A 22454-nucleotide genomic window follows, 5' to 3' on the forward strand; every position below is an offset into this window, starting at 1 on the left:
CTGTGCCTGCTGGACACCTACCTACGGCATCTTTTAATTAATTTGTGTGGAGATCTGCAGGGCTTGGGCAGCACACAGCAAATCCTCATGCAACTGATGTTAGCAGCAGGCTGCCCCCAGCCATAGGGACGATGGGATCTTTTACCAAAAGTGCACACAACAGCCTCACTTTGCACTGAGAGCACAGCAGCGCAACCGGGGATGTATTGTTTATTAATCACAGTACAACACCTACTACAGTTTACTTTCCAGACTTGGAGACAGGCCTCAGCACCAAAGACCTCTGCTACCATTTAAGATAAGGGCAGAAGCTGTTGCAAACCTATAAATGTAAAACAGCAAGAGTATACAATCCCTATCTTAATTTGTGTTGTCAGTTCTTAAAGCAAAGTGTTAAATTCTGCATTGTTTCAATTCAAGATGCGTAGCAGCCCAGGCCTGTAAAATCAGCAAACCCCCGAGCTTCATGAAGTTCTTGGAAGGGATCAAAAGTTGGCCTTGTTTTCAATCTTTTTTTTTTTTTTTTTTTTTTTTGGCACGGTTGTACCATTCTGGCAATGTAAAGGGACACCAAAGCAGTTTGAAAAGCAGAATGGCACCAAACAAGTCACTACAAGAGAAGGTGTAAATCTAGAGTGCCCGGGCTCCACTGTGGTAATTGTGATGAACTGAAGATAAGTGCCTTTATCATAACCACAGTAAACACAAGGCAAAAGACTCAGCTTGCTGCTTGACAAAAGCACAGCGCCTCACGCTCGCCGTGGAATACAAACCAGCACAGGCACTTACCACAGTGAGGCAATGTGAATCCCCACCCTTGCTGGCCTTGTGGTAATTTGTTCATTGCTCAGCCCCAGGGTGAATAAAACCAACCCATCATGCCAGAACATCCTGAAATAGCAACATATGCTGAAGTTGTACGTTATTATTGTTAACACCTAGGATTATGTCAGTGTGTATCATATCTTATCCAGCTCCACCACGCGTGCCATGTAGCCTCTGAGCGCACAACATTATTATACTGTTCAGTCATTTAATTAAAACAATAATTGGTGCACAGGGTGAAAAAGAAGTAGCCCTTTTTCTTCCAGCTCTTACAAGAGCCTACAGCTCTTATGAAAAGATGGCACAGGTATCTGGGAGGATGAGTTAAAAAGAAAGATGGGAAGACAATTTCTGTGCTTTGTTGGGAAGCCTTCCCAACAAAGTTCATTTATCGGACACTGCTCTTTTGCCCTCACATTAAACACAGAGAGAACTAAAGGGGACAGCCTGCTTGGCCCTCATTTCTGGTATGCAGCTCCTGTTGGCACCGTGGCTGAGTGGGGGCCCTTGGTGTACAGTGAAGGGCAATATGGTCTAGTGATCTCAGCAGGCGAAGGCTGGGAGGTGGGCATGCCTCGGTTCTCATGCCAGCTCTCACACTTTGCTTCTCTCTCTCTAACATGGGAATACCACCTGCCAGCCCCATAGGCTTGTCATGAGGATTGATTAACGCTTGCAGACATTTTTAAGAGGGGGGAAAGCTCTCCAGACAGAGCTGCAAAAAGGCTGCGTGCGGGCAAACAGTTTTATCATTGCTGCTATGGCTTATCATCACTCTGGCCCTACAAACCAAGGCCGGCGTTGTAAAGAGATGACTACATTTGGATCCAGTTATGCCTGTAAGACTTGTGGCTGTCAGACACAAATGCAAATCACAATAATTACAGAGCAAGTGACTCTGGCTGAAGGGAAAAGTAGCTTTTGCTCAGCCCCATAATAAGGTCTGCAGCCCTGCGCAGCATCAGGCCTACAGCACTTCTGTGCGGCCCACAGGCCCTTCCCACACACACCTCCCTGCCAGCAGACCTGTTCCTGCCCTTAGATCTGAGCTTGTGATGGCAACAGTTGATCACAGCCACCACGTGCACGTGAGTTCCGCTCCAAACTTCCATGTTCGCCCCAAAATGTGCAACTTGAATCCTGTGGAAAGCAGCCAGTGTAAGGACAAGGCAGGGACACGGTAACCCGTGCCCACCCGGGGCTGCCATTCCAGAGCACAGATAAAAGTGAAACCCGAGCAGAAAATGTTTGTGGTGCCACTGGCAATCAAGGGCTGGGTTGTCCCAGCAACGGGAACACTTCATCAGCTCAGCTAACAGATGGTCAGTGAGCAACAGGCAGCATATGTTCCAATAAGCACTGACATCAGCACAGATGGAGGGTGGGCAGGAGGCTGGCCCTGAAACATAACCTGACATTTCCTTCTCATTTGGTGCTGCATTGTTATAACTCACACAGGAAGATTAGCAGGGAAAAGTGAATAGCATTAGGGAATCTGCTCAGGAACCGATTACTAACACTTCAGTGCAGTTTTAGATTTTTACTTAACCAGAGTGCAACATTGTTAACAACATTCAGGGGCAGAAAATGAAAATGCAGTGGGTTTTAAGGACGGGCTTTATTTTCATCACAGGCAGGTTTTCCCAAGAACACTAATTAACAGATTCCCACCTTCTAGGGCTCTGGATCTCCAGTTCCACTGATTTCTACGGCTTTCTCTTTTACCCTTTCCATCCCTCCCCCAGCAGAATGCACCCAAATGCCCCACAGGATTTAATAAACCCCCACGACACATTGTCAGAAGGGGTATAACTTTCCTCTGCCCACAAATAAACTTTAATGGTTGCTACAAAAGACAGAAAAACTAAGAGCCATGGAGGAAAAGACAAAAAACCAAACTTCAAGCATATATCCTTGCTGATGAGAGTTCAGTAAAAACCAGGAATCAAAGGGGACTCTACTGCTTGGAAAGCAATGAGAGATTGATCTGGGAAACAGGGAATCAGTATGCAAACAGATTGTGTGCATGTTGTATATTTATAGTCTTGCACTGAGGATAATGGGAAAGCATGCTGGACGGCTCCAAAATGCCTCTTTGTGACAGACAGCAGGATTTCAAGCAGATCTATCCAAATGATGTTGGCACACCACTGTATCATGGGCAAATAGTAAAGAAATGCAACACGCAGCAACAACCTTTTGTTGTCTTGTAACATGCCTTTGGAAGACATCTCTTCCATTAACACATGGTTTAGTAGGCAGCTTTCATTAACTCTAGTGGGACTTGGATGCACATCCATCTCTTGAGCAAGCAGAGGAAGTAACACTGCAATGAAACCAATCTTCAGTCCTGGGTGTCTCTGAAGGAGTTCTGAAAGCAAATGCTTTCAGCCCTGTTCATTGTATCTTTCTTTGGTGTGTGTGAATTTGCTCAAAGACTTGCAGTCTGGAGCCAACCCCCCAGTTCATATTTGATTCTGAAACTGTACTTGGATACTACAGAGTCCTACAGGCCACTCACATTAGGATCTCCTACTTTTAGCAAAGGGTAGCACAGACAGCCAATTGCTCACATTTCAAGTGGCTTCTAACTTTGCACACATCAGTACCTGGCCTCAGCATTGCATAATTATTAAGGGTAATGTTTCACCGGCATTTAGTAGCCACTTGCTACAGACATAGGTGTCAGTAGATCTAAGCTCCATACAGACTTCTAGAGAAAAGCAGGCTGTGATCCAGCAGATCGCAGTGAGCAGCACAAGAAATTGGATGTCTTAACCAAGGTCATTAAGTAAGCAAATGACAGCTTTGGGAAGGTGCATGGGAATTAATCAGGTTTTCTAACTCTATCCCACAACCTGTTGGTTAGACAGAATCTCCTCACGGAAGGCCAGATTCATCGAGTCTGAAAGACTGAAAAAAAGACTGAAAAAATACCACCCATATCTTTATTTGTACTATTTGAACCAATATACGAGGTAAGCAGTGCACAGTCAACTGAGATTGTCCCTTGATTGACACAGTTTGTTCCCCAACACATAGAATTACTTTAGTCAGCCAGGACTGAGGTAACACCACGCTATTCATGGAACTCATACTAACACTGGTGTGGATACAGAAGTGCTTTCAATTCCAGATGGCCAACATTTTTAATGTTTTCCAGAACAAATCCAGCGCTTCCAAACAGTTGCATGTGGTTAGATAAATGATCAAATAAGTGATTCATTAGGTTACTAATGGTTTTATGTACAAAAAGATGTATGCTAGATACTAACTCCACTCAAGCGGCAACTGTAGAGCAGCTGTACAGATTCTAAAGGACAATTGCAAGCCAGTTTAATGGCTTAAAACTGCAAGGTGTGTTTAGTTTAGATATTAGGAAGAAATTCTTTACTGTGAGGGTGGTGAGACACTGGAACAGGTTGCCCAGAGAGGTTAGAATGCCCTCTGCCTGGAAGAGTTCAAAGCCAGGCTGGATGGGGCCTTGAGTAGCTTGGGCTAGTGGCAGGTGTCTCTGTCTATAGCAAGGGACTGGAACTAGGTGATCTTTAAAAGTGCTTTCCAACCCAGACCATTCCACAGTTCTATGATACAACCCATGTATTCCCCTTGCACATGGGTTGTGTCAGCTCGTTGTTTCAGTGGACATTTAGTCCATTTCAGTTTGTCCACTGGGAATTTTCAGGAGCTCACATACCAGTAAAGGTTCCAGACTCTCCTTCTGCTTTATCCTAATAGCTTTGCTGTACACAAACAGAGCAGGAAATATTCCCCAAGAGATCAAGCAGGCAGAAAGGGATGTGCAGTGGCAAACACCTGGGAATCGCTGCAAAGTACTAGTGCAGACAGCCTATAGCATATACTCTACACCTACAGCTACCATCTCTGACAGGTCAGACAAAGCCACAGTCATCATAAATTAATACAGGACATCCAGAATCAGTTTACAGAAGACTTCCTGTGCAACTGCTTTTGGGACGTGGAGGGCAGGGGTCATAAAATATAGAAGAATCCTTACTGAGCACAGAGCCTGAGGCCTATGAGAAATCACAGCAAATGGTGTACTTGTCTTGCATCCCCATCGATATGAGGGCTGCAGTGATACATTAAAGCATCGCTAATAGAGGGACCTCAGCAAAATTTGCTCGGAGAAGGCATAAACAAAGCAGTTCTAACGAGACTCAAGCAATATTAGGAGCATATTTGTGCAGGGACTGGCAGTGTTTTACAAGCAATTGCAGGTGCCTGATCTTAATGCTAGCAACCGCTCCTTTTTGTCTGTACTGTAGCCAGGACTTCGGAGTGTGAGAGAGATTGAATGCTTTGTAATGAAGGTATATTGTAACATTTCTCTCCAGGTGGCACTTTGTTAACAACAATTAGATCCTGATTGATCTTTGAAGGGCTAATTCTTATGTGGTTTGCAAGGGTCCTACAAGGAGCAAGTGTTGAGTGGGGGCACTTTAAAAGTATTAGTGAGGGGAAAAAAAAAAAAAAAAAAAGAAAGAAAAAAAAAGAATAGTGCCATAAGAAATTTGCAATACAATGCTCGAGCCTCCTTTGCACCCCACAGTAATTTGTTCTTATTCCTGTTATTATCCCCTCGGGCACTAATGGTCACTTTATTAATTAGTTGAAAATTGCATTCTAGGTCAAATGGCAGCTTTTTTCCCTCCCATTGTTGCAAATTGCTAGTGGTATGGCCCAGTAAATGGCAGTGTTACTGCAAAATGGGAAAGATCCTTTGCTTTTCAAGTTAAAGCCCATGGACCAGCTGCGCTTTCCATGACATTTCTAAGCAGAGCATTTCCCCAGGCCTGCTTTTAAGCAGTTAGAAATTAAACAGAACTCACTGTCATTGTTGAGATTTCTAATCATAGGCTGTTACTGTATTAGCTCTCACTCTCCTCACCCTCCCTTCCCCCCCCATTTTAATTCTAGCTGAGCCTGTTTTCTAAGGTGCATCTCGGCAGTGCTTAGCCCCAGTTCTTAGGAAAGGAGGCAGAGCGTTTAGGTGCCTTCGTTTATGATGCTCTAATGGAAATACTTCTGAGACATCTGCTTTAGCATTAGAGGACAGATGCCCAGCAATTTCAGAGAAATATGGTCCTGTCTGTGGCATTTGAAGTTAGAGGCTCAAAAACTAAAACTCACTCTTGCAAACATTGTTGGCAATGTAGGATTAGCACCTCAGAAAACAAAGTTGGAAATGACAGATTTTTGCGAGAGCTTTTCATAAAGAAAACTCCTACCGAAGACAATAGGTGTTTAGCCTTTACACAGGAGGACCAGCCCACCAGAAGTGAACATCAAAGCATTCTATTTTCCATTAACTCCTTTCTGCAGCCTACTGTGCTGGATGCAATCTGTCACGCGAGTTGTAGCCCAGCAGTCAGGACACCTACCAGAAGTCAGGTCTGGGCTAATTTCCCAGCCTAAAGAATCTAAAAGGATGCCGTTAATCTGAAGATATTTGCACAAGGCATCTAAAATCAAACATAACCCTTAATTTCTGTTTTTCAAGCAAAATTTTCATATTCTCACACTTCTTTTAATCCTCTTCTGTAAAATCACCTTCACACTGGTTTATCGCATTTTTGGTGGGCCCAATCTAAATCCAACTTAATGCAGGAAAGAAAACCACCCTCCCTGTGGCCTCTCAGAGATCTGCAGTCATACAGAGGAAGGAATCTTGTAAAGGAGGAAGATGCTTCACCATGTCTGACAGGAACTTCACACATGCTACCCTCACATACCTAGAATTATAACCATTATAACACCATTCCTTTTTGAAGGCTGTATCACATCTAGCACATGGAAAGGAGAATGCATCTCATCCTCCAGCAGGCTGGACACTTACCCTCTCAAAATCCAAAAGCTCCAGCAGGCCGCAGCAGCTGGAGCCCTTAGTTAGTATTACATGCACAGTTAACAACCCCTTGAATCACTGCATTCTGGGAGCACAACCAACAGAAGAGAAGCATTTTTATTATTATTTTCTCTTTCAAATCCTAATTTCTAAAATAACAAATTATCAGCCTCGTCAGTTTGGGCTTTCTCTGTAGACAGATGGGAGTGTTCATCAGGGAGAGGGAGGAATAACGTGGAGGACTGATCAAGCAATAACATGTTAGTGTAAACAAATGCATAATCAGAAACTTGGGATCTCTTCCTTAGGTCCAACAGGCAAGTGTGAGGACATATGAACACATTTATTAGTTTTACCTTGTCCAGTTACTTTGGTACCTGCAAGTCATTCATTCTGATGACCTGCGCTGTTTGAGCCTTAAGCCTCACTGCCACAGAACAGATGGAAGAGGGAAGGGCAGGTGCAGTGAAGGTGCAGGCCCACAGTACCCGATCAAGAGCAGAGCAAGTCTAGTGATGGTAACCAGGTTCATGTGAAGTCTCATGGTTGCTGGACAAGTCCACAGTAAAGAGGCACATCTTTGTGGTACTCTGATAATTGAAATTTCAATGACATTGGAAAATAATCCCTTTATCTTTCAGCTTCTCCTTCTACTTTGGCTCTGTGATTCCAAGTGGGAAAAAATCTTAGCTTGGCATCAGTTACAGCAACTTATGCTTGAGGTCTAGTATTAGAAGAACACAAATTCTCAGTCTTAACAGTTATTCAGTGGTCAGTGTAATTATTACCAACAATTCATATTATACCACAGCTAGCACAGCAAAACTCCCACTCTAACTGTATTTCATTTTCTTTACTGAGGCCATCAGAAATCCTTCCTTGTATCTGAATCGAAAGGGGAATTACTAAGAATTCTGGCTCATACTGGCATTCTTTTCATATACACTATTAAATGTGACATTAATGTGAATGTGAAATTTAAGTACTTTCCATAAAACTCAGACCATGTTATTCCAAAAGCTTTGGGAGTGGGAGGGAAAAGGAAAAGAAAAAGAGAAAAAGAGAGGTGAAAAAGAGAAAAAAGAGAAAGAGGAAAAGGAAAAAAGAGGTAGTGCAATTAGAATCATTGACAAATCAAGAGGAAAGGAAGCAGGAGTATCCCTATCAAGTCAGGAGTCCTACAACGCCATTCAGATACTATATTGTATAAAAGCTGTGTCTGCTCAGAATTACAAATCCTGTGCTGCTGTCCATTTATTTGTTCTGTTGTTGCTATACATAGAGTACAAAAGAATGCATTTATTGTGTTACAATCAGAAAAAGATGCATAAGAAAATTACAATATATTCATCTACTTCCAGTGTTGAGTAGTGTTATCTGGGCGACCTAAAAGATAAACAGTTGTGAGGACCCAAATAAGACATACAAACATCAACACTGAAACAGTTCTAGTAGCAAAAAGTCCTATGAAAAGCTTCAATACCAAACTGCTCATGAAAGCCACGTGTGCCTGAAAAGCACTATTTTGAATTCCCTTATAAAAATATTTCCTTAGATAAAAGGAAATCAAGGGAATTTAGACAGAAAAGGATAGGTAGCTCAGTCTTATCAAGCTTTCATCATATACTTCCCATACAAAGGAGAACAGAGATTATGACGTAACTTAATATACTGAAAATGCTGAAGTACAAAACTAAAGACATAATGATTCCAAAGCATATAAACAGAGGAAATCCAATCAGTTCCATAAACATCCACCTGAGTCAACCCTACTAAAAGGTCGCTAAGAAAATGAAACTGTTGAGGATTACATAGATGAAGACCATTTTCGATTACATTGTTGAGATTCTGGATAGAGAAAAGTCTGCTTCTTATAAGTATCATTTATTGCCAAAGTAGGGCAGGATGAGACTCAGATTCTTTCTCTCCTCTGCAATGTTGTGGTTCAGTCCACACATTCAGATGGGAGAACTGCTTAAGTACCAAAAGCAACAGCAGTTTTTGGCTCTTTCAAGAAAGCACTGCATTTTACAGGAAGGTCATCTTGTTTTGCTGGCAGGTGATATTTCCATGGCAACAGTGATGCCATGTTTCAAACTTTTCACCAGGTTTCAGTACCAATGGTGTAACCCTTAAGACTAAGATATAATATACTCAAGACACAAACCACAATTCAGCATGAATATTCCACAAGATTCATGATGAGCAAACTCTTGGAGCATACAAAACTAGAATAGTCAAGAATGTCTCATGATGTGGTCCGAGTGCATTAGAATTTCTGTTGTCAGTGGCACAAAACTATGTAGCTACACCTGGACAAAACTCTGATTCAGCTGGTACCATTAACCTAAGCTTTCCGATTCTGGTCTCATAGCAAGTTTATATGTAGCAAGGGATTCACATACTAAATACCCTCAGCTTTGAGCCATTCCTTCTGCAGTCATATGGTTCAGTTATTCTGTAAAGTTTGTAAGAAGAGGTTCTCACAGACAAAAAACAATCTCAACAGCAACTATCCCACCGTCTTGGTCAGCTATCTCATCACATTTATTCTTTACCAAGGAGGAACGTGGAATCTTCTCCTCTGGTCTGGATGTCCTGATCTGTATCTTCTACCTGAATGAAATCAAAACAGGAAAAGCTTGTTTAGACTGTCTCCAAGAAAAATTATATTCATATATTCTGAGAAAAGAACACGTTCCTCTTCAGTTGGCATGTCATTATGGATAGTATTTTGAGATGTTAAAAGCTAAACTCCATGATGAAAGTGCTCTTCCTGAAGCTCCTAGGCTGCTGTAACTTTTAAATCTATGGCCAAGTAAAGGCTCCGGATAGTGAATTACAGAGGTCATATATACACAATGGTTGGTAGATCAGACTGTGTGAATTCAGGAAATGAAAATACACTACTTAGAACCAGATAGAAGCTATACTAAGAAATATTTTCATATCATTTTAAGTTTGCCATATACAGTACTGATTTACTTGTACAATGCAGATTCCTAAAAGCAAAGTAGGATCCTCCCGATCCACTGTGTTACATGGATGCACTCTCTCGATTTGTAACACACAGCCAACACATTTATCAAAAGAACTTAAATAAAATACCCTGCCCCCCAGATTCCCTTCTTTCAAACCCCAGATAGAAGATTAGATAGTAATTACAACAGACCAGTGGTTAGTATTCATCACAACACAGGGGATACTTCAGTTCAATTCTTATTCTGCCCAAGGGTATTCAAACCAACATCTCATTGAAATACTAGTAAGTCTTAGGTTTATGCTTTCTGGTGGAGGTACTGTTTCCTCCACTGCTGAAGTCAAGCCATTGTCATGGAATTCTTAAACATTAACTGATAAGCACAAGCAAAGAACACTTAATCACTGGGTACTTTTCTGACAGAAGATATGGGTCCCATGGTTACTGCACCATTAACTTTTAATGTGTTCTTTAAAATGCATTTTATTTAATGATTTATATATAACATGTAACAGCAGGATATTCGACATTTAACAATGGCCTCGCAGAAATCCAGAGAAAAAAATCAGGGCCTGAACCTGCATCCTTTGGTCCAGTGCAACAAATCACTGGGTTAAATGCTCTAGCCACTAGGCCAAAAGAGTTCCTGATATGTATACAGATAGATATCAGTAATATCAAAGGGAGTTTTAATACAAGCTGTGACACTTTCTTCATTTTTATTCCATTTCACTGATGAGAGACACACAGAACAGACAGAACAGCTACATAAAGAACAAAATCAAATACCTGTCTTAACATCAGCAAACTTATGAAGAAGCAACTCTGTCAAAACATCAAAAATCTTGGCAGGTCAGATTAAAATGAATTCTGAAACACTTCAAGGCTCTTTCATAAGGAGAAACATGTTTTCCTACTAAGTCATTATTATTTATAACAGAGATTTAACTGCAATTACAGCATCCTATTTTAAGAGTGCCCTGAGGGTAGTAAATAAGGTTTAATTTTGCCTGTGTAGAGGAAGCCATAATATTTTATTAATGTTACTGAACTAAGATTATTACACAATTCAGTGCAGTAGGTGTGGAATATACGTTATGGAATACGTCTAGTGGTAAGATCTGTGGAGGTGAACAGAATGCCAGCAAAAGTGATTCCTGAATAGCAGGCTTTTTGAGATGGCCACAATGATAAGTTTTGGTTTTTGCTTACAGTCAGCATGAATGCTATTGTTGTATTCGCTACACACACCATCAAACAATTTAATCTCTGAATTAAGTGATAGTATCTCATTTTCAAGGATACAACACAAGCAGCTGACACACATTAAAGACTTTACTGTATTTGTTTATTAACACTCTGCCGTAATCACATCAGTCTGCTTTGGAAACATCATCTAGAAACACAGAAGAAATTTAGGCTCTGCAGACTTAACAAAATAACTGATCTTTCATAGATACTTCTCTTCCTTTTGCTTATTTTCTTTAATCCATGTTTATACGCCTTCATTTATAATGACGAGGAAGTAAGATTGAAGTAGTACCAGGTCAGTGGAATTATCCACAGCGATGCATTGCTGAAATCTCTATTGTATTCAAGAAGTGGGATTGGTAAACGACTCAAGATTAATTTTTGTCAAGACAAAACAGGACTTCCATTTCTATTATTTAGGTAATGATCTGGAAGCTGAGACCTGATCTAGAAAATCACATAAAAGGTGTTTATTTCCATGCTTAATGGTTTTACTGAAGTATGAACTAAGATTTGCAAGTAAAGACTTTACGCTTACATTTCTGTGCAGCTGCGCCAACCTCATTTTAGATCGATTACAGTTTTAAACACCACTCAGATGAGACCAAGCATGTAAGGCTTAAATAGCACATGAAATATTCTTTTTTCAGAACACTTGGAGGAAAAGAAGGCTTACTTCACTTGGTAGAGTTAGTTTCTGCTAATGGTAGTACACAACTATAAACTTTAAGAGTTTTGTTGCTGAGTGCTGTGGGCACAGGGTAAGAGCAAACATACAATGTATAAATATATAGACATATAAACTGTACATAGACATAGAGCTGTTATATTGTTCACAGAAAGAATTCCAAATACAAACATCTTTTACCTTGTGGTTGAGGATTTCTCCCGAAGTTACCCCTCATTTGGTTATGATATGGAGAAACAAAGGAGCTTCTGTGTGTTTGCTGGAACCTTGGATTAGGTTCTCTTTGGTGTGTTCCTGAAAAACAAAGTTACTAGCCAGCTTTGATGGTATAGACGATAAAATGAAGAACAGAAAGAACATATTCTTTTGTTCTTTTTTTTTGAGGGGGGGAACACATTTATTAGATTTATGTCAAAACAGTTACATACAATTACGATTCTTTCAGACTACTCAGACTAATAAGTATGGCTCTTGTCCTCATTTCCATCTATAGACATCATGATTACACGCTGCTAACAAGTAAAAGCAGATAATTTCCTGACACAGATTTGGAAACTGAAGTAATTAGAATGAAACAGAAATCTCTGTTTAAATTAGAATCACAAATCATAATTAATATGCTTAAGTACTGCTCTGAAGCAATAGCAGACACTAAACAGATCTGGTATCATAAATCACCAACAGATACCCTTAGTTCTGAACACTACCCACCACTATGGTATAGTATCATATCCAGAAGTGGACAGAAGTGCTGTTACATAATGCAAAGTTCTCAGCTAACAGAAAATCATTCTGCCTCAAGAAATTTTTAACAGGTAAATTTTATCCTCACAGACATCAAACTCAATTGGGTATTAAGCAGGTAATAAAGATAATACCAGCATAAATGCTCTATTACCAGGTGATCCAATCGCAATCCAATCATGCCTGAACCAGATCAAATGTACAGTGCAAGGTGAGTCTGTCATGTATAGATGATAACTAACGAAGGCAGAAACACTTCTTTACTGGTAGACACTGAAACTATACAGCAGCTTATATGTATAAAAAAGTCCACAGACAGGTTACCTAGACCATCTATCAGTTTATACATTCAAAAGCTATCAAAAAACCTTCCTTTCTCTCACATAAAATGAAAAAGCACTCAAATTCATAGAGAGAAGCTGACATACAAAGGGAAGCTAAAGGTTCTTGGTGTTCTGTTTAAAGATTATCAAAAGCTGAGGGCATAAACTTTTCCAAAATAGAAATATGTAGCAGATAATGCCTACACTGTCTTATCCGTATTCCAACAATATACAGACACTACTTAATAACAGCATTTTGAATAGTAAAGATGACGCTTTAAAATCTAGTAATTTCTGAGTGGATTATTTCAAAGCCTCAAACACCTCAACAATCAAGATGCATGTGAATGATGCTGAAAACATTTCAGATTTTTCTTATTTTTATTTTTCCTGAAGGATGGGAGAACTAAGCCAAGTCTTAGGCTAAAAGCCCTTCTCCACACTGCCCCAAAGTTTGCCCTGGTTTTGAACTGCATCAGTCTGTCTTCAGTGCCTTACTCAGACCTTAGATTATCATGGCTAAAATAGCTCCCTTGAGGGAAAGGCAGAAAAAAACCTGTCATTCAGTTCATCCTATAAAAATAACTTTAGTCACTGAGCAAATAGCAGTGGTTTCTGTCAGTGAATAATATTTTATTTACTGCGTGCATCTCACTAGCTATGCAACTCGATGGAAATATTTTCTCCAAACTTGGGTAATCCAATCCACATGAATTCCTAAAAGCACGAGGTACTTTCTTAAATCTCTCCTTTGGTTTCTTGGAGAAAAACCTCATGATTTATGTGGCTTGACATGCTGCCTAGGTAAATGTGGTTGCAGCTGAAGGATAACTGAGCTTATCAATACATTGATTTGCTTGAGAAAATTAACATAACGCCAACCTGCGATGAATCCATTCCCTCTTGGTCTGCTCTGTATTGTTCTTTTCTTCAGCGCACAAACCTTGCAAATGAGTGACTTCAGATTCTGGAAGGGTGTATATAAAGACTCCTGCAGAAAACAGCATTAACATTAATGTCTATTCTATCTTTCTATCTTCAGCTGTAGCACAAACCAATTACACATACAACAACCAAAAGAATTTTATTAGCCTACAATCATACACATGCGAAGATGTCAAATTTTCCGGTTCACATTTTTTTGGAAACAAAATTAAAACATTTAATATTAAAAGTGGATTTTTGGAGGGGTCAGTAGGGGTGCAGAAGGAATGTTTTTTCCTCTTCTGGTTACATTTGTTTTTCTTCTCTGTTCACACCTGTTTATTACTTACTTCCATATTTTACTGTTTTGAATCTGCAGGTATTGCTACCTAGGCTTAAGTCTACCAGCAGAACCTCAAAAAGAGACATATAAAGTCTCCAGATAAAGTGGGATGAACCAGTGAAAAATCAAAGTATTTTGATTACAAACACAAAAGCAATATATCAGCCTTAACTCCATATATTTGTTATCTTATAAAATGGAACCTTGTCAAAAGAGACATGGAGAAACTAAACACCAGTGTTTAACCTGTGTGCTGAAAGGTTCTGATGTCAAAAGGAAAAGGCAAAACTACTCGAAGACTCAAAACTAAGAGATGTGGTATGAGAAGGCTGTTCTGATAGCAACGCCTCCTATTTTATTACACTGGCATGAAACATCAGAGGTAAGTGTTGGTGATACAGCAGTAGAATCTGAATCCCTGAACTCTGATTCTGAGATCTACTGAACTCCCTGAAGTAATATAACCTAGAGATACCAAGATAGACCCTAGCAGTTAGGAAACAAGCAGGGAACACCAAAGCAGTAACTTTTTCCTCTTATTTATCTTTACAGTAACAAAACACCCACATAGATTAACTTTTCTTCCCCCCTAAATACAATGCTCTAGCTATCATCAGGTTAGATTTACGATATGGATTGCTAACAAACAAGTGCTGAAAGACTTTGGCTTCCAATGATACGTTAAACACTGCCAAGAACTAAGTACCAGATTTATTTATTAAGTTGAATTTATAGTAATAGGAGCAACCAATCACGTACACTTGTTGTCTCGCCAGTGTCCCTAGCTAAACTGGCATCTCTCAGCAATTCTCCCAAAAACAGAAGCTTGCTTTTCGAACTGATAAGCTGAAAAGCTATTTTACTAGTCTGGAAGCTCTCTCTGCCATATATGTACCATAAAATCATACCTAAAAAATAAAAAAAGTTATTTAAAACTAACAGAGCTGGGCTATTTTTTTCTCCCCACAGAACAGTTTATCTGGGGTTTATTTAAACTTGAGTATCGTGCCTTCTAAAATCCTATCCTAGATATTTTAGTTGGTCAAATCAAACTGCAGCTCTGCTCTAGGGATCTAAGTGTCTTTCCTCACCTCCTGAGACATGATAAAATAGAACTGCAGTCTGGTTACAATGAGATTTTCAAAGGTTTGCTAAAGCATACCAGCTAATTTTAATAGGATGCAATCTATTGGACACAAAATTGGATAAGAAAACTACACTAAGACTGTTATGAAATGTACAAGATAGAAATTATCAAAAAATAAAATTAATTTCTCTATAATTATATTTATTTTAACCTCAAGTAATAGATGTAACAACAGATAAAAGCCATTTCAAAACTATAACTTTCAGAAATAATTAAATTATACGTGTTTTACAGTTCAACACTGAAAATAGAGATATGAATTTAAGGTCTCAAGAGTGATCTACACAGGTGAGTACAGATGTCACTAATCCACATATTCTGTGCTGGTGGGACATAAGCCAGTACTCATTGAGGTTAATACAGCCTTGCACCTTATCAAGCAGATCTCATCTCTTAGGTATCACCCTAATGCATCACCATGGCCCACACCAAGCAAGACTGTCAGTATCTGTCTGCTCTAGTCAATGTGGGCATGTTTTAAATTATACAATTTTTAGGTAACACAGCATGAAAATTATAAGAGCTCCCAGCTTCTGAAAAATGAGATTGAGTGTTAAATACTTAAAGGTACAAGAAAACAAGACATACGTGGTGAGATTCTGTAAAAAAACATATAACATAAAACATAAAAAACAAATAACTAGACGATACCTTCCTCTGACTTCCCGTTCCTTCTGGAATTCACTAAACCTTCACCTCAAATTATAAGTTCCTTAATACCTTCAAAATGTCGCTCTTACGTGCTTTAGAAGTCATACCTAGTAAGTTGATCTAAATACATTCTTATGATTTTGCCCAAAATCTTACAGCAGAAAGAACTCACTATTATATATTTACAAGTACTAGAAAACTGCTATGGTAATTTTCATTTTTTGAAACTGGTGATCATTTTTGTACTTCCTTGTATTGTTTTCTAAGTATTGGAAACAAAAAGAAAGGCAGACATTTAGCTTCCTGCATAGTCTCAGTATTTCAACGTTATTATGGCTTATCTGGCAGGAAGGATGAAATAGAAATAATGAAAAGAAGAAAAACACAAGGAAAGGAGGCCAGTGCAACAGTAAATGTTAATATATACATAATTATGGACAGGTAAATTTTTCAAGGAATAAAAAAACTCTCTAAGAGGATGCAATTACTCACATTGCCTTCCAAAAGCTCCTCCATTGAGCAACTTCGGTGTGACTTTTGGTATTTTTCTTGAAAAAGTTTTCCATCAAACACTTTCCAGGGCATCAAATCATCCATGCTGAATGGAAATCCACAGGCACTATTGGCCATGAGCAATGTTGTAAGGCCACGAACCAAAACAGCACCAAGATGTACAGCTCTGGGGTCCACTTGCAGAAGCTGATAATATTAAGAAAAAAGAAAAAGAATTTTGTAGATAGTACAAAGCTCTTCAGTAGGGAATGCTTCTTCTACATTCTATATTGCAGCATTCTGTCAGGACTAGGAGGGGTTCATAATGATGTGGACAGCAGTACTGTAATCCATAGCAGCTGTTGTAGCCTTAGAGTACAGTTTTCCTTACAGTGTAAGTTATACTAGCAAATGGAACAGCATCCAAAAAAGTCCAGCATAGAAAGTACGAAGAAATGGTTCAAATTCATCTTAACTTTACTCTTCTGAGAGCATTTTTTGTCTGAAGGGCATTGGAAAGTCAGCTTTGGTTGCCACATGATAAGGAGGACATAAAACTATCTGACAGCAACGAAAGGAGGGTGAAAAGATGATGAAGAGTCTGGAGGCCAAGATGTATAAGGAGCAGCTGAGGCCCCTGGATGTGCTCAGCCCAGAGCAGAGGAGCTGAGGGGAGGCCTGATGGCTGCTGCAGCTCCAAAGGGAGTGGAAGGACAGTGCTGAGCTCTGCTCTGTGTGACAGTGACAGGGCCCGAGGGAACGGCATGGAGCTGTGCCAGGGGAGGGGCAGTGGGGCTGGGGACAGGGTCTGCACCAGAGGGCGGTGGGCATGGAATGGACTGCCAGAGTTCAAGGTGTAGATAGACAACACTCTCAGACATAGACACAGACAACCACAGACGTCCAGACAAATGCAGACAACACAAGCTAACTTGAGCAGTCATTCAGAAAATAAAAGGCTCATCATTTACCTAATGTGATGCTTCATACTCCACCTCATGCTCCACCTCCTCATTTTTATTTTAAAGTATTTTCAGGATAGGATCAGGCTACAAGTTTCAGGAAATTATTGCCTCCAGCTGCAAGTAATCATCTTCCCAGCCTAGACCAGTAACTACATGCACTCTTACATCTCTGTTGCTCTGGCAAGTAAAGCAGGGTTTTGGAGAGCACTTTAAAATGCTGACAGGTCCTTAAAACAGGAATGTGGTTTAAATGAACCAGTATTATTTGTACTAAAGCAGACTGTAAGAGTGCACAAAGCACACAGCTGGTTATCAGGTTGCATCTGAGAGATTCTTACATCACGCTAACTTAATTGCTCCTGATCACCTGGCTAAATCTCAGAACCCACTAAGGAGACTAGTTCACCTCAATTCAGGCTTTAAAATAGATTCTGCTTGGTTTGTGACTGAAGTGAGACCTTATGAGTGGAAATCAAATGCACAGGAACTACCAAGAATCTTCATAACTTCCTTTTTTTGTAATTTCCTTGACAGAATACTTTGACGAGTACTGAATAAAGGTAAGATTTTGCTATTTAAGCTTGTATGGAAAATGGATGTATCAAGCTAAAATTAGCAGCAGAGTCCAAGAATGACTGTAGGAAGGACATTAATCTGTTGAATCAAATTTGTTGGACAAATTTTTATCAATATGACTTACACAACCAATATTCTCTTTATTACTGATTCCTATTTTTTTATTCCTTGGCATACAGATCAGTATCTTCTATCACTGAAGTCTCAGTTAGCATTGGTAACATCAAAAGATTTAATTGTTGAAAATAAACTTACAAATACTAATGAAAGCTGGTATTTAAGGTGACGGTAAGAAAACAGTAAATGCTATCTTAAACAGAAGCAATGACCATTCATACCTTTTTGTCATTTATTGACAGAGATATGCTCTTACTGTCCATTTTAATCCCACTGGTACCAAGGATGTAGAACAGCTGTTAGGACAGATTACTAATACTATATATAGATGCCAGATGTCATCTGGGCCACAAATCTTTAAGGCATCTTAAAGATCTTCAAATCTTTGTTTTAATTTGTTCTAAAATTTCTAAGCATACATACAACACAAGTATGCGATTAACCCAACTTTCTCCAATGACGTTATTCACATTAATGCAAAACAAATACATACATGTTGGCAGAACAAGTCTCTAAAAGAGAATTTGAAAAATCTTCCTTTTGATGGTGACAGACAAAATAATAAAACATAGAAAAGGACTTGGAGGTTTCAGTTTGAATGGCATCTCAAGCTGGAGATAAGTGTAGTAGTGTCATTGATACCACTGTTCCTTAGTGAGTATAGTCTGAACTAGCAGTATAAGCCAGGCAATGCTCTCCAGCTTCAAATGAGATAAAGTCACTTGTGGCAGGTTTTACAGGTCCCTAGTTTTTACTGTCTAGGGATAACAACCCAGTATTTTTTCCCAAGAACTAACATAAAAGATGGGAGATGAAGGGAAGGCTTGATTTTTAATGTAAATCCATATTGCAAAGACAGAGAGAAGAGCTATCAATGGTGATTTCTTCATTTTAACAAGACAGGAAATAGATTTGCTAAAGGGTAATTTTTCTATTTTCCATGTCTGCTAATGAAAAATGAAGAAAACGAAAGTGGAGCAAGTCTGTAACAATAAGCCCATGCACGTGGCAAACCACAGAGTTTCTTTGCCATGGGAATGCTGACAACTGCTTGGTGTTTGCAATGCAAAGATGTCATGACGAGGATAAGTGGAAAATTCCAAAAGAAAAGAAGACTTGCCTTCCAGGGCATTACACCCTAGAGATTACTTCTTATTGGAAACTGTGTCTGTGCTTTTTGCTATTTATATGAACTCAGAACCCTAGTGAATCATGTGAGATACACCCCTGTGATCCTGCTGCTGCTACTTCTACCATCAGCTGATGACATCTGTGTGAGAGAGACAAGGAGTGCGTGAGAACAGCTTCTCTTACACCAGCTGCCTGTGTTGTGCTCCTGCCTCTGCTCCCACCAACACCAGTTCCCCATCCTCCCAGGGTTTGGGGAAGAAAGATCACATTTCCAATTTGCCAACACTGATGGAAGACTGAGAACTCAAAGGTCACAGTCCTCTAAAAGTCAGTGTAGCAGAGGTCACTGATGTTGCGCTTAGAAGGCCTCAGCTGAAATGGATCAGATCAAATAAAATTAATATAAATACAATATATATATATATATTATTATATATTTGTATTATATTATATTTATATCATTATATATTTATAAATAATTATAAATAAAATTAATTAAATCATTAAAAAAAATAAAGAAAACATTTTTGTGATGTAAAAATACCTTGATACTTTAAGACCTTTGAGTCTTCTTTGTGGATTCCCAAATGCTTTCTTAATAGACGTATCAACTTTATCTGATGTGCTTCAAAAACAGCACTTTTGTGTGATACGAATATGGCAAAAACAAAAGCACACATATCTTTCACCTAGAATGCTGAAACTCTACCAAATTTTGAGAGCTCCAATCCTGTTAAAAAGATTAACAGGCTCTACCATGCTTAAATTGTGACAGTAAGTATCTGAATGTGCCTAATATCAGAAGAAACAAGTGACGGCCAGGAGCAAACTCAGTGGTAAACTGGTCTTCATTTCTAGAAATCAAGACCAATAAATACATGGTAATGACCTCACAGTTCTTTATCTGCACTGTTTTACTCTTCAACTGTACTTAATTGCACTTGATACTTCTTTTCATTTAAGAACTGGTTCCTTTAAGTAGGAATTTTAATAACATTCTGGGGACATGCTTTATTAATCATTAATACGCATATTTGTTACGTTGGATTTTTAATTAAAGTTCTTCTTATGCATTTTCCCCTCCCTTGTTGCCTTCTTCCCGCAGTTGGGTAGAATATAAAAGAGATGAATACGGCCAACATTTAAAATATTAATTTAAAAATAAATGGCTTTAAAATGGCACAGAGCTTTTTCTTTCTCCTTTCTCTCAAAGGAATATTTGTGTTTCTGTTATGAAAAGGAAAGCGCAACACTCAAGGGCAAGTTAGTACTTGCTTATTTCTGGTTAAAAGTAATCAAGTGAAGAAAGGTAATTAAAATCAGTGAAATTTGATTGCAGCAGTAAGCTGCTGGAATTCATATGATGGTGATAAAAATCTAAGTACTTTTCCAGTTTCACCATTTCTTTTCAGACCCATTTGAACTCAGTGTATTATCAGTATATGACTTGGTGTATTACTGCCCTCAAACACAACTTAAAACATCAAATATTTACCATAGGCAATTTATGCTTGAGCAATAAAAGTAGTAAGTAGATTGTATCTTAAGTTCTTGTCATTGAAACAGTAAAGCTTAGCTTTGCCTGGGAGAGGTAATGCACACTGTGATTCAGATATAAACAGATAAACTGTTAACCGATGGCAGCTTCACCGAACTTAACATTTGCTACAATGGAAAGAATCAGTGAGCTGATTTTTTAACCTCAAGACAAGAGTCATCTCCAGAATTCCAGGTGTTGCTGCCTTCTGCCCTTTGTATAAATTCCAAGTGCAAGTTGTCAAAAGATCCACCTGTACTGGAACTATATACTTTGCTCTTGTAAAAATAAGCTCAACTGGTGCAACAGCAGTAAATGCAAGGAGCATTATCAGAGAAGATAACACTGACGAAACAGTATGTTTACTTGGCAGCGGTCAGCTTTGTGCAATGGGTTGCTGGAAGTGTAGTAAGTACTTCACCTGCTCCCTTCACCTGTCACAGTGAGAGGGGAGTAAAGTGCCTGTGTTTTGAAAACACTGCAAAGGTTTATTCTGATAAAAGATTATGGCTTAGTTTAAGCTCTTCCTGCTTAAACAAGGTGTGTGCAAAGGAAAATGGGGACTGAAAGGAGGAGATCCTATGAGGGTATCTACCAGCAACGGAAACAAGAAAAAACAGTTCTTAAACACTTCTAAAACCTTCATAGTAAATATTTAGCAGTAAACAACCCAATTGTCCAGTGTTTATATCTTGAAAAAGGTTTATTTACTGTGTTTTGTCAGGAGTTTGATGTAAAATGATACACTGTTATTTACACGAGGCCAGAAACTCCAATGAAGTCGACCTAAACAAAGCTTTGAAACTGCTTTTACATTTAAGCAGGTAATTACAACAAAAAATACTTCGCTGTCAGGATATTTAGAATGCCCTCCTTTCCCTCACATCTGTTTTGAGTACACACTTTTCAGAGACCCGATCTATTAGTGACTGAAACCAACAGAAAGACCAGTGAACTTTAGCAGAATTTAGATCAGGTGTTGCTCGGCACATCTGAAGCTCTGTACCCTTCAGAAAGCTCGCAACAATAGTTAATAAAGTCATGTCTACTACCAGTGAACTGAGATGGTTAATACAGGGAACTTCAGGAGAACAGTCACTGTTTGCCAGTGCAATAAAGCGTTTTTCCTTCTTTCTCTCTGCTGCCAACCCCCAGTTGCTTTGTATTGCAGAGCAGCTGCACAATTAGATTACTGATACTAAGGTTCACCTCTGAAGTGATACGTTCCCAGGTAAACAGTTCTGGCTAAAGGACTTTCAGGTGCTAAGTCCACGCATTGAGGAAGAAAAGAACTATCTGCTTCTATTTCAGGACAAGCTTCAGGTCCAAGACAAACCAAACCACGGGTAAACACAGCAGCATCTCAGATGACCTGTTAAAGGATCTGCCAACTTTCAGCTTGTAATCCAGTATGTTCAAGATACCAAGAATCAATTCATAATTAAGTTGCAACAAGGCATCCACTTCCAGAACATCGATTTCTTCTGGAATGGGAAAACTGCCCTACATGACTTGAAAAGTGATAACTTCTGGTACAAAAATATCCATCCTATAACTTAGATAACACACACACACACACAAAAAAACCTGAAATTTGAGAATCCATGCAACCATACTAAGTGACCATAATTTTAGCTGAAGTGCCAGATTGTCTTTTACCTTAAACATCTTGAAATAGCAATAGAACTAGACAGGGGATTTTCAAGACATACTGCCAACACTGAGTAACTTCAGCTCCTGAGATATAATTGAACAGATTAAACATCTGTGTAATACTTAACACTCAGTAATAGAAACATGGAGCCATACCCACCACTTCATGTTTAATAGAAAAAAATAAACCAGTTCCACAGAGTGAAGGCAGCGCACTGAACCTTACACAGCAGCCCAA

At 39.2% G+C, this 22454-nt stretch overlaps 1 protein-coding gene across 5 annotated transcripts in view; it reads right to left on the bottom strand.

Moving 5' to 3' along the window:
- Window positions 1-521: 521 nt before the first annotated feature.
- Window positions 522-22454, bottom strand: part of FAM120B (family with sequence similarity 120B) — a 47953-nt gene continuing 26020 nt past the window's right edge. For 2 of the 5 annotated variants that reach the window (XM_015857934.2, XM_032443394.1), the window contains exons 7-10: window positions 16238-16444; window positions 13563-13671; window positions 11794-11907; window positions 522-9310 (exon numbers count right to left, since the gene is read on the bottom strand). In XM_015857934.2, coding sequence (XP_015713420.1) covers window positions 9249-9310; window positions 11794-11907; window positions 13563-13671; window positions 16238-16444 — 492 coding nt within the window. In that variant the 3' untranslated portion in view covers window positions 522-9248. Of the gene's footprint in view, window positions 9311-9333; window positions 10500-11793; window positions 11908-13562; window positions 13672-16237; window positions 16445-22454 lie in introns of those variants that run through there. The other 3 variants (XM_032443396.1, XM_032443393.1, XM_032443395.1) reach the window with 2 other exon arrangements.

Source organism: Coturnix japonica, chromosome 3 (genome assembly GCF_001577835.2).
Source record: "Coturnix japonica isolate 7356 chromosome 3, Coturnix japonica 2.1, whole genome shotgun sequence".
In the NCBI taxonomy this organism is placed as follows: Eukaryota; Metazoa; Chordata; class Aves; order Galliformes; family Phasianidae; genus Coturnix; species Coturnix japonica.